General features: G+C 45.1%; 1 protein-coding gene across 4 annotated transcripts in view; it reads left to right on the forward strand.

Annotated features, from left to right (window-relative positions):
• The window catches only part of Shroom3 (shroom family member 3), a 287,935-nt gene that overhangs the window by 176,335 nt on the left and 98,139 nt on the right, over positions 1-13,461 (forward strand). The window contains exon 1 of one of the 4 annotated variants that reach the window (XM_085836883.1): positions 979-997. The exons of 2 other annotated variants lie outside the window; for them this stretch is intronic. Coding sequence is in view for 1 of the 2 variants with exons in the window: in XM_021162394.3 (XP_021018053.2) it covers positions 1,069-1,145 (77 nt within the window). In the remaining variant the exon portion in view is untranslated. Of the gene's footprint in view, positions 1-978; positions 998-1,017; positions 1,146-13,461 lie in introns of those variants that run through there. One more of the 4 variants, XM_021162394.3, reaches the window with a different exon arrangement.

Consider the following 13,461-nt stretch of genomic DNA (forward strand, 5'->3'; position numbering starts at 1 on the left):
TATGAATCTCTGCGATGAATGGCATCTGGATGGCCCAGGGGAAGTAGACACCACCACCCAACCCTTGGTGGAATTAGGGTAAGGTGGAGCAGCAGCTGGCGGCATATGAGAATGTCTGCTGGAAGGAAGAGGTTAGCTTGGGCCCAGCCTGTGGGCAGAGGCAACAAGGGCCACCTTGGCTCTCTGCTTCTATGCATCTTCAGTTTTTAAACAACCCTAAATATATAAAAATATTCGGAAGTAAATAGTTTGCTGTTATATGTCTATATTTGCAAAAGATGCTAAATGGAGCCCAGGGAAGTGGCCGTGGGGGTAAAGTGTGCTTACTATGCATATCTGATGACCTGAGTTTGATCCCTCTGTCTCACAGTGGAAGGAGGAAATTTAGTCTTGAAAGTTGTCCTCTGACCTTCCCATGTGTGACTGTGGCACATGCATCATATCAAGACGACCACCACCACCACAGCAACAACAATAATAATAGCAAAGTGTTTTAAATGTTTAAAAGATGTGGGGAGGAAGAGAGAATCCCATTATCCATAGGCTTTTGGCAAGCAGGATCCTTGGGCAGTCAGATCATGGAGGTGACTCCCAGAAACAATCTTAACTCCCTCCTGTGGCTGACACCCCCTCCCCACCTCCCCACCTCCCCATCACACGCAGCTGGACACATTTACAGAGGACCAGTCTAAGCAACCCCTAATAGTCTATCGGTAGCCCTTTACTGTGTACCTTACAATCCCTGGAGAAACTCACTTTTCTGCAGGAAACAGGCCCTGGTGTCCAAGCCCACTTGAAATGACTCTCTCTGAGGTATTCATGGGGGGGGGTCTCTCCCCTTCTGTCTGCCTGCTGGCCATTCCCTCCCAAGCCAGCCAGCCAGCCAGCCAGCTCTGCAGCTCCAAATTGGAGATGAGGCAAGGTGGCTGGGAGGCGCGCCTCCCCCGGGGAGTTGTGTTGTTTTTATAACCGGTGCCAGCTCTGCGCTGAGTGCAAGGTGAGTAAGCGCCTCTTCCTTTTCCCTCGGATGGTCTTTCACACCGAGCTTGCCACTGCCGAGTTCCAGACATGGTGAGGAGCAAGGGCTGCCTGGCTCTCGTGCTTCCCAGATTTGGGACCCAAAACTCAAGAAGGCAACAGAAGCTGTAAGTGGGGGCTTCGTGGGCTGTGTTTCCTGGCTAGCCAGTATCCTTGAGAGGGCACTGGGAAAGGGCCAACACTCATCTCCTCGCTTCCTCTGGCAGGCGGACGGAAAGTGCTGGCTTGGCACACCGTATGAAACTGAGTGTACCTTTGAGTCACCTTTGGGCTAATGTTAGGTGTGATGGCCTTTTTTTTTTTTTTTCTAAAGGAATCTTATTTCTGGAAGTTTCTATTTTTAAGGAAACAATGTCTGCGTGTCCTTTCTCATGTTTGAAAATCACTGGTAATAGATTTTGGCTATGTGCCGTGTTGTTTTAGGAGCTGGTGTTACCGATGCCCGTTTGCTTGGGACAGTTGTGTCTGCTTTGGGTTTTAGCTGTTCTCTTGTGTTACACTGCTGACTTCTTCATCAGTTGACCCATAAAGGGGAATTTTCTTCTACTGGGAGCCCCACAGTTGGCACTCAAGGAATTTGATTTATGTATTCAAATGGGGAGGGCAATAATTCATTGGTACGTGTGTGTCTGTGTGTGTGTGTGTGTTTTTGATTTTTCTTATGACCTTTATCTGTGGCTGTAATCTGAAAAGACTGTGCATCTTTAGGCACAAGGACCTGTTTCTTGTTTAGCAGTAGAATTATTTTCAAACGCGTAGCTTAGCTGAATCCACGCTGAGTGACAGACACTTCCAGAAACCCTACCTCTGATGTGCTTCTCCCAGATGATTCCCATTCGCTGCTGGCTGTGTTCCACTGGGCACCTGCTGCAACCAGAGTTACTGTCTGTGCCAGCTCCGTTCTAAAGCAAATGTGTGTTTGAGGAGACGCGTCACGCTTACTATTCGGATCTCTAAAAGGAATGTGCAAAACCACAATGGCAGAAGTGCTAGAAACTGTGAGGCTGGTGGAAGGACCAGGAAAAAAAAATCAGAGTTTCTCCTCATAGTATTATATTATCCTAGGATGCATGACTCTCTCTAACTGTGAGCTCACTAGCCTCTACCCCATGTGTGAGCCAGTCGGCACCATGACCGTTGTACAGATAGAGAATGGGTTATAAAAGCAGGATATCCAAGCCACCCCAGAGCCAGCGGTCAGCTAGAACTGGAGCCTAAGCCCTGGACTTGTGGCCAGCCTCTTCCTGTCTGACAAAATACAGCAGTATAGCAGGGATAAGCCATAGGCTAGCTAGCTCACAGCTGCCCAGTGTTCCCCCATCCAGAGGCCCAGAGGAATGAAAACATGAAAATAAAAACCCAGAGCGTTCCATGTGTATGTGAATGGGGAAGAAGGAAAAAGAATTTGGGGTCCACATCCAGCAATGGAGGAACACGTTGGAATACTTTTCTTATTGAGGCTGTCATGTTTCCTTCAACGATGGCATAAAGTATGTCAGATAATATAGAGCCTCCTCCATAGGAAAAGATTGTCGATGAAAGCTAAAGCATGAACTTAAGTCACTGACTGAATAAATATCTATTGAGTATCTCCCATGAGCTAGCTCTCTGTGGCATTCGTCTTTGGGTCCTCACTGGGTGCAGCATGGTAGATGGATAGAATGGTTGGTGTTCTGTCCTGATGAGTGTTCACTGTCCATGATACTTTATCTTAAAGAACTTCTCCCTTTTCTTCCTCCCTTGGGGTAGCCCACACAGCCCAGGAGACGCCTGTCTTGCACCTCCTAGGACCGCCCACTCACAGGAAGAAGAATTTCCTTAATGATGTCAAGTGAACACTCTGTGCCCATAGGGAGGAAGCCTTCATGCACTTTTACCCAGATGGAATCAGGGAAAAATCTGTCAGGAAGAAGGCACACCTTTGCCAACTCATGAGAGAAGCCTGTGCACGTTGCAGGCCTTACCCAAGCAGGCCAACAGCAGGTGTATAATTTCTGGGCCAGGGAGTCAGAGCAAATCTGCCTCCACTCACTTGTGGCTTTACCACCCTTCATCCCTAGTCTCTTGGGCTTGCCTCCTAAGATCCCAGCTTTGTCCCAGGCAGCAAGCAGCCGGACCTAGGAAAGGCACACCAGGTGCCATTATTTATTGAACACTCTCAATGCATTGGCCTCCAACCAAATGCAGAATTAGATTACTGTACCTGACCAGTTGGTTCACATTTTAAACAAATAGGCAGGTAGAGGTGAATTAGGTAGAAAGGAAGGTGGAAATATACTCCAGGGAGAGGCCAGTGCTGGGGAGGGAAAACCGGTCAGAGCCGGTCATTTTGAGAGCCTAAGTAGGACAGGATCTCAACATATTTCAGATCCAGTTCTGTGTTTTTGATCAGCCAGAGGAAGGGTGGACTTGGCTGGGGAAGGAAAGATGAACCGAGCCAGCCCTCCGTGCTTTCAGTGCTGGTCCATTTGTTTTTTGTAATGGTTTTCATCTCTGAGCCACCCGTGTACTTTGTCCTTCTCTAACAGAACACATGGCCAGCCATGGCCTAGCAACTATTCTTCCTCTCCCTCCCCTAGTGTCTTCTCACCTAGTGTGCTCTTTTTTGACTTTACTTTTTATGTTTCAGATAAGGTCTTGCCATGAAGCGCTGAGTGCCCTAGAACTTGTTTTGTAGACCAGCTTGGCCTTAAGCTAAAACGCAGCGATCCTCCTCCACCTGCTCTCAGATACGAAGGTTGTACACAGACCACCACGTCTGATGGTTAATCAGCTTTCTGCCATTTCTTTCTTTGTGGTGCTAGGGATAAAACCTTAAATTCTCTAAGGAACTGTCCCTCTGAGCTATGTCTCCAGCCTCTTCCTGTCATTAACACTAGGACTGGGAATCAAACCCAGGGTCTTACATATGTAGGCAAGCTATAGCCAGCTTGAACTTTGCCTTTTAATGTCTGAATTCCCAAAGACTTACTCATGGTCTCTCTCTCTCTCTCTCTCTCTCTCTCTCTCTCTCTCTCTCACACACACACACACACACACACACACACACACACACACTTATACACATACACACATACACACTCTTCATACACACATACACTCACACACACACTCTTCATATACACATATACATGTACACACTCACATACACACTCTTATACACATACACTCACACACTCATACACATACATACACACATACACACTCTTCATACACACATACACTCACACACACTCTTCATACACACATATACATGTACACACTCACATACACACTCTTATACACACACACACACTCATACACATACACACACTCACACACATTCTCATATACACACTACACACTCACACATACACAATTATACATACATTCACACATTCTCATACATACACTCATACATACTCTCATACACACACATTCTCTCACACACATTCATGCACACACACACACTCACACACACATTCTCATACATGCACTCTTATACACACTCACACACATTCTCATACACACACTCACTCATACCCCCCTCTAAAACACACACACACACACAAACCCAGCAAGGGTGTTGATCATGACTGAATATCAAATGAGAACAAGAGCTAGCATATGAGATACTATCAGGAATCAAGATAGAGACAGACAGTTTGCCACAAAGTGGGTCTGAGTGGTCTGCCTTCCTGAGCCGATAGAATTAGGAGTGGGCTGGCCAGTTGCTGGAACACCACCTCATTGTTGAAGATGCTCTCTCGGAGCTGGGAGCACAGTAGGTGTTCCATGTGGCTAGATTAGAGCCCGTGTTTGAAATACTCATGTATAGGAAATGTGGCCAAGAGCAAACAGACTGAGATGTTAGAGATGTAGCGTTTTGGCAGAAGGAAACTACTGAAGCTGCTTCAATCAAGCTGTAAAGAGATAAAAGGAAAGTTCAAAAGAAGTGAGTCTGACAGTGCCAGGCAAGATGGGTTGCAGCATGCGGCACCACAGGCCAGCACCTGGAAGGAATACGCAGCAGCATTCTGCACACCATGTGGTGGAATTCCAGAATGAATTAGAGATTCTAGGAGATTGGGAAGGTTGTGATAAATGTATCATTTGTATCTAGAATGTTCTCTTCCAACGAGAAGGAAAATAACCATAGCTAAGCATTTACCCAGTGTTCGTTATATGGCAGCTACTGTTCTAAGCATTTTACCTGTGGCATTTCAAGTCATCCTCACGACACCCCTTTGAAGTACTCCCATTATTCCCATTTGACAGATAAATCAACTGAGGCACAGAGAGAGATAGTAAATTGCACTGGATCAGACAGTCCCTAAGATGTAGAGCTGGCTTTAAACAGGATGTAAGGCTGTGCGGGTCCAAGTCTTAACCACAAATGCTCACTTAAATAGGTTTGTGGGAAGATTTACGATATGATGAAAGCGGTGTTAAAAGCGATGTGTGTTATCATCTCCTAGGGAGGAGATCAGAGACGCGTAACCAGGCTATCTGTCATCGTTATTAATTGCCTACTCCAGTTAAGGAGATCAGCACTCACCAGAATTTAAAACCTAATAGGTTCATGTGCTTTTTCCTTTGCCTGTATGTGTGTGTAGTGGGTGGGGGGGTGGTCTGCGTGTGTGCGTGTGCATGTGGACAGAAGCCCACATCAGGTGTCTTCCTCAATTGCTCCAAGATCTTTTACTTAACCTTCAGATCACTGATTTAACTAGGCTGGCTGTCCAGCAAGTTCTAGGGAATCCTTCTAGCTCTGGCTCCCCAGAACTGAGATTATAGGTATGTGCCAACACAGTCTGGTGTTTACCTGGGTGCTGGGGATCTTACGAACGCTTCACCAGCTGACCTAGTTCCCCAGGTCCCTTTTTGTCTTTTAGACATTGGTTTAAGATAAGAAAAAAAAAAAAAAAGAGTATAATATTCAGTATAGCATTCAAATTTTACAGACATAATGGATTTAGAGTCGGGGTCCCATTTAATCCCCACAGCCCCCAAGTCATTATCTATTTTGAGGTAGAAAGAGTTCAGGCTCTTTTCCTTTGGAGAGCCTGGTGTGGTCTCAGCGTTTATGTCCTAGTAACCCTTCCCCAAGGATGACCCCATTATTCTGTAACACATGCTCTTGTTGAACTCATAAGACCTCCTGCCATGCTCCACGCACGGTTTTGTCTGACTTTATTTCCTTTAAAAGTTGCGCAGGATGTATGTGCACTTCCACTGGTACCCAGTCTAGATGCTAGTTTTTACTGATCATCAGAGCCATAGATCTGAGGTGACCCAGGTTCTGGCCTCAATAGTACCTACTCTGGTTTCCTGGTGTGTCTTAGATATGACTCAAGGAGAAGCAAGCTTCAGTGCGACCCGGTTTTTGATTTCTGTGTAAATAATAGAAGCTTAGTGTTTATCTAGTACTTAACTCTAAGTCAGTTATTCCTAGCCCTGCCTTACAGATGATAACACTAAGGCCTGGAGAAGCTAAGAAAGCTACTTGCTTGGGGCGGTAGAACTAGGAAATAGAAAGCCTAAGCTTGAACCCGCTTCACTGACACCAGAGAGCCTGTGTATTTAATAGCGCACTGTCTCTTTATGGTGCATACAAGTCTCTTCCTTAAGCTGATTAAAATGCACTGGTTTCCGTAGTAACGCATGGAGGTCCATTGTAGAGTAAAAGTCAATAAAACTCTATTGGTTCTCTGTACAGCAGCACACTTCACAAATACCAGCAGCTAAAGTGTGCGGGGAGGTACTGTCTGAGCCATTGGCTACTGTTGCCCTCCTCTCAAGCCACAAGCCTGGAGTCTGATCCCTTGCCCATCAGCATCCCCAGAGGACCCATCCTTGAACCTCAGTAAGCATCAGCCAGTTGTTCCTGAGAGGCTGTGAATGGTGGTCCCTGGCCCGTGTGCTGTTTGCATTCTTACTGGGCAACAGGATGGCCACAGAAAGGCTGTCTCTATCCACGCCCAGCAAAACTCACACAGAAATCTCCAAAGAGCCTACTAAAATAGCCAAGCCTTTGTCAAAACAGCCATAAAGGATCTTCAGGTTTTTTGTTCTGTTTCTGTCTATGTAAGCGGCACTGGCTTAGGACACAGCTTCATTTAAATGAGGTTCATGTTTCCCCGCCCTTAGCTGGGTGCTAGGGGAGACTACGCAGAGGCACACAGTCCCACACTGCTTGGTACCTAAACCCACAAAAACTTGCGCTTTTTCATTATACCAAGTTCTGTTGCGTCAAATTATTCTTCCTGAAACATGAAACATGTCTGGTATTCTTACCACTTAAAATAGTAAGTATGGATCTGTTCCATACCAAGAAATCCCTCAGTTCTCTAGACACCAACTGGGTACCCTTCAGTTCAACTCATTCCTGACACAATCTACCCAGGGTTAACAACAGATCCTATGAGTTAATAGCTCACTCCCTGTTACGGTTGGATATGGTATATCTTTCATGAGTTTATTTGAAGACTTGGTCCTCAGTGGGACAGGATTGGTGGTGTTGGGACCTTTGAGAGATGGAGTCTTATGGGAGATAAATAGGTTATTAGCCATGTGCCCTTGAAAATAATTAAGTTCGTTTTCTTAGGACCCTATGGAGCGTGACTGGTTACAGACATGAAAAACTGGCCCTTGCTTCTTCTCTGTCCTTGTAATTTCTCCCTCTTGTGCTCACTATGATGAGGTCAGGATGCCATCAGCCATGATGGGATGTGGTCCAGCATTTGTCCTTCAGAAGCCAAGCACATGGAGCCACCTGATCTATGCTTACAGCCCCCCAAACTAGGAACTAAATAAATAAATCTCTTTTAAAATACACACACACACACACACACACACACACACACACACACACACACACATCGGTGGTGCTGGAGACATGGCTCAGAAGCTAAGATCACTTGCTGCTCTTCCAGGAAACCAGGGTTTGATTCCCAACACATATCCAGCAGCAGCCTGCCTGCCTGTTTTATGCTGACAATGCCTGATTTGTGGCAGCACTTATTAACCCCATCACCTGCTGTCCTAAAACACTGCTTCTTTCATCCTTTGAACCAAACTTCAAGGTTTTTCACTTCATGCCAAACCTTGTCTTTTCCAAGTTGGAGTCCTTCATCCATTACTCATACAGGGCAAAGAGTCCTGGGCTATTAAGAACCATCTTTCTGCTCATGCAGTCGGCTGAGTTGCTCCCATTGCTCTCAAACTGTGGCATCAGGAACAGGAGAGGACAGCCACTCCCCTCGTTCTGCCTGGTGTCTCTCTACCAGGTGTGCTAACTGGTTTCAGCCAGCTCTTTAAAACAAGGAAAACCAAAGGACTTTTTTTTTTTTTTTTTTTTTAAAGTTTATTTTGAAAAAATGGGTTTTGGGGTTTTTTTCGTTTTGTTTTGCTTGTCTTGTTTTGTTTTCTGCCAGCTATAACACAGAAGAAAAGAACTGGTCATGGGTTTTTCATTTGGCATATTGTGATATCCTATGTCTCCAACACACTTTTTGGTAATTGTATTTAGCTATTCATCTCATCTGTAATATAGGAATTATATAAAAAATATTGTTTAAGTTTTCGTAAGTACAGAGTAAAAACACTGATATGCCCAAAGCCAGGGTGTATTTCAAAAGACAAAGAAATAAAACATTGTGGTGTGTTCTTTATGCAGGTGACATTGTGGGGTATTCTTTATGTGGGTGACACTGTGGCATGTTCTTTCTGTGGGTGACACTGTGGTGTGTTTCTTTATGCAGGTGACACTGTGGAGTATTCTTTATTCTGGTGGCACTGTGGGATGTTCTTTATGTGGGTGACACTGTAGCGTGTTCTTTATGCTGGTGACGCTGTGGCATGTTCTTTATTCTGGTGACTCTTAGAAGCCCTTACCCTTGTTGCCTTCATGGAATTGTGCTTCTGTGCATTTCTGCCTCTTGCCTTGAAAGGACCCAGTTCTTCCCCCCACAGCACAGGATGTGGTACCCACTCCAGACCCACGTTAGCTCTGTAATTCTAGGAGTGAAAGTGAACGGGTGGAGCAGGGATGACCTGAAGAGCTTTCTGCTGCTAGGACTGACTGTATGTATGTAAGCTTTGGTTATGCCCTTAACAACTTCTCTGGAGACGCCAGCTTATGTCAGGGGATGTATAAAGTCAGGGAAAATACACTGACAGTCTTGTATCTTTTCATATATTTTTTAAAGATAAAGTCTCCTTTGGTCCGGGTTAGCGTCAAACTTGCTATATAGCCAAGGATGACCTTGGATTTCTTTTTTTTTTTTTTTTAAGATTTATTTATTATTATATGTAAGTACAGAAGAAGAGGGCGTCAGATCTCATTACAGATGGTTGTGAGTCACCATGTGGTTGCTGGGATTTGAACTCTGGACCTTCAGAAGAGCAGTCGGGTGCTCTTACCCACTGAGCCATCTCACCAGCCCGACCTTGGATTTCTAATCCTCTTGTCTTTGTCTCTCACATCCTGGATTACAGATAGCCCCACATTACCCACTCAGTTTTATGATTTTATGTAATTCTATGAATTGAACCAGGAGCCTTGTACATGTGAGGCAAACATTCTGTTAAGCCAGCTACATCTCCAGCCCCAACCTCCACCTTGTACCACTTCCTAAAAAGCATCTATGTGATCAGACCATCTGTATAGGAGACATTGCAGAAGGTTGTTACATGTAAGGGAACCACTGTTAAACAAACAGCCTCCCTTAATCATCACGGAATCTAAATTAAAAAAAAAAAAAGGACAAAAATCATAAAGGCGAATAAATTTGAAATAAAGGCCAGCTAATTATAGTAGGGAATGTGTTGGATGAGAGTGGGTATGTGTAATTATATAGCAATTATGCTGGAAATATAATCACACGCCACCAGCTACTTAAACATTTCGCCAGGGAAAACGAATCTACCCTCAGCAGCTGCCCCTTCTGATCTCCAAGACCCACGCTGACTTTGTAAAATGTGTGATATGATTTCTTCTTAGAAAGGGTGACCTTTCCTTGGCCAATTACAGGGCACTGCTTTGAGGGATTGGAACCCGTGCTCAGAGGGATAAAAGGAAATGGGAACTTCTATCAGACGGAGATGATGCCAGGAGCAGTTGAGATTAAAAAAGAACAAAGTCAGTTTTAAAAAGATTTCCTAAATCAAAGGGCTGCTCTCTCTCAAATGCCAAGAAAAAGAAAAGCTGTTGTCAGTAGGGGCAGTCATTTGTCCGGGTCCCCAGGCCTCAGCCAATGCCAGTGAGAGACTTTGAGCGGAATTCTTTGAACTTACTGGGAGAAATGTACTACATAATCTTGAGCTAATATCCTAAAACAAAACAAACAACAACAGCAACACACAATTTGATAAAAACATTTAGAAAGTCAGCAATGAAAAGTGATATGTAGGACCTGTACAAACACCACACGCACACACAGGGGTGGGTGTCACAGGGCCACCTATGATACACACAGCAGCAGTTGTTGGGTAGTCAGTTGGGTGGTCACCGTGACTGTAATTATCGCCTTGGCAAGCTGTCCACTCTTGAGTGCACTTTGCCACAGCCATTTGTATTTGTCTGCTCGGACAAAGACCTTGTGGTTCAAACAAGAGAAATCCATGTGCGTCTTGTTCTGGAGTTGGCAAAGCCCCTGTAGGACTCAGTTTCGGGTGAGGACTGTCTCCCTCGCTCACAGATGGCTGGTTCTCACCATGTCTCCACCTGACTTTTCCCAGTTAAATGCACTTGGAGGGGACGGGGACTTAGGTCTGTAGTTTATATTTCTTTCTTTCTTGTTGCTGGGGATCCAACCCAGTGTTTTCATGCCTGCTGGGCAGCACTCTTGCCGTGAGCTACATCGTCAGGCTAAGTGTCTCTACTTGTAAGTGCACTGATCATTCTGACCAGGGCCCTGTCCTTACAATCTCATTTAACCTCTTTCCCTGTGTGTACATGTATGCATGCACAAAGACATGTGTAGGTACAGGTACATGCACATGAGGGCCAACTTCAGGGGCCACTTCTCAGGAGCCATTCAATTTTTTTTCTTTTTGAGGCAGCCTACTTGTCTGGACCTTGATAAGTAGGTCAAACTTCTGGGCCACGGAGGCTCACAAATCCACCTGTCTGTGCCCCCTCCACCCCCACACAAGGTTCATAAATGCTCTCAACTACCAAGTTTTTGTCTTCTTTTAAATTTTTATTTTATTTATTTTAAAAATATTTATTTATTTATTTAATGTATGTGAGTACACTGTTGCTGTCTTCAGACACACCCAGAAGAGGGCATCCGATCCCATTACAGATGGTTGTGAGCCACCATGTGGTTGCTAGGAATTGAACTCAGGACCTCTGGAATAGCAGTCAATGCTCTTAGCCACTGAGCCATCTCTCCAACCCTGGCTTCTTTTTTAAACATGGGTCCTGAAGAGCAAACCTAGTCCCTCAGTTCCTTATTAGGACCTCTTTCCCCCAAATATAAGTACAGTGGGAATTAGGGCTTTGATACTTTTGGTGGGTAGGGGTACAAACCTTTAGGTAGTAAAACCGTCTCATAATAAAGCCATCAGTCTAGAACTCAAGCATGCCTGTCCACAGAAGTGCCTTGAGTAAGGTTAGCTTATAGGAAGTGGAGAAACCTAAAAGGTAGCATTGCATTTTCTGCTCAGTCTATAAACATATTAGTTGTCCAAGCCATTGGGCATCAGAACGGAGACCTCTACACTGCAGATTCACTTGAACCCCTGAAGGTCACTTTAATAGCCAGGCTGCCCGAGAGTGATGTCCCACCATAAGCTACAGCTCTGGAACACTAGGCATTCACCTAGCCAGTCAGGCACTGGCCAAGGGAGCTTCACACCTCCCACTTTGCTGTCCCTGAACTTCTGCCCGGTTATAGTTGTAGAGGTGGTCAGTGCCATTGTGGCGGGATTGTAAATGTTTTGTAGCGTCCACCTTGCACATTCCTGCTTGTACCAGGCCTCTGAACTGCCAGGCAGGATTCAGAATGCCACATGCCAGCTTGGAGATCCAAGGATGAATTGACTGTTTTAAGATGAAAAGGCACACAGTCACTTCTGTATATGGTAAGCAAAGACAGATTCCTCCTGTGCTGGCGTTTGGGTTTGATGCTTTAATAATTGGAGCTTGGTAAACAGAAAACAGGGCTCACAGACAAGAAAGATGGCTCTGTGGAGCTAGAGACAGCTGGATGGATAGGAAGGTAATCAGGGAAAGGCTAAAGATAACCATGCTGATCATAAATCTGCCACAAGGTTCAGACAGGGGGTCAGGAGGCTGGATTAGAGGCAGGGGTCACTGTGCTGGCTTTAGGACTTCCATCCTGATTCTGACATCTGGTCAGCCTCCTTCATCGTGCTTTCTGGCTCCAGATATCTGGAGGGTAAACATGCATACTTGAAAACACTTGCTGGATACAAACACGTTACAGGTGACATAGAGGAGCTTCGACTGTGAGGTCCTTGAGAAGTAGGTCAACCAGTGTCCCATGCCACAGTCTTTCCTAACCTGCGCTGTGTCACCTGACCAATAAAATTTGCCCAGCAGCTTGCCAGTTTTAATATTTGTGATTTCCTTTGCTCCCAGGAGGCCAGGGCCTCCCGAAGAGAGGTACCAGGATCCTGTGTTTACACAGGATGTGAGACACAATTTGCTTTTTCTTTGCATATTTTGCATATCCAACAATATCAACTAATAAGCTTTTTTTTTTTTTTTTTTTTTTGGTTTTTTTTTGAGACAGGTTTTCTCTGTATAGCCCCAGCTGTCCTGGAACTCACTTTGTAGACCAGACTGGCCTCGAACTCAGAAATCAGCCTGCCTCTGCTTCCCGAGTGCTGGAATTAAAGGCGTGTGCCACCATGCCCGGCAATAAGCTAATTTCTTGACCCATGTAGTCCAGGCATTCTGGAGGGTGGTACTAGGAAACAAGCATGGAGCAAAACATTGGGGAGTGGGATACCCACACACACACACACACACACACACACACACACACATACACATACACATACGAATGAGGATGGGAGGAAGTTGGCAGAAAGGGCCATGCATTATACTCTACTAATTCTGAATAGGGCTTTTATTTTAAGTATTACTTCTAAAGTAAGATTGAACCCCCTTGGTTCTGATGCTGCGGAAAGAGCTAATACTATGCAAAGTAGTTCAACTAACTGAAAAACATTGACATACTGTCTGGTTTCTCTTTAGTCTGGCTGCCATTTCTACTACTGTCTAATTGTGCTTAGGAACCCTGTAGGTTTTCCACGTGACAGACTCTGTTTTAGAACTTGGCACAGGGTCTCACTATGTAGCTCTGGCTCTCCTTAAGTTTAGTATAGAAATCACTTTAACCTTGAATCGACAGACATCCACTCTCTGTCTCCTGAGTGTTAGGATTAAGGGTGTGGAACACCATACTG

Source organism: Mus caroli, unplaced genomic scaffold, assembly GCF_978045245.1.
Source record: "Mus caroli unplaced genomic scaffold, Mus_caroli_1 scaffold_4, whole genome shotgun sequence".
NCBI classification, from domain to species: domain Eukaryota; kingdom Metazoa; phylum Chordata; class Mammalia; order Rodentia; family Muridae; genus Mus; species Mus caroli.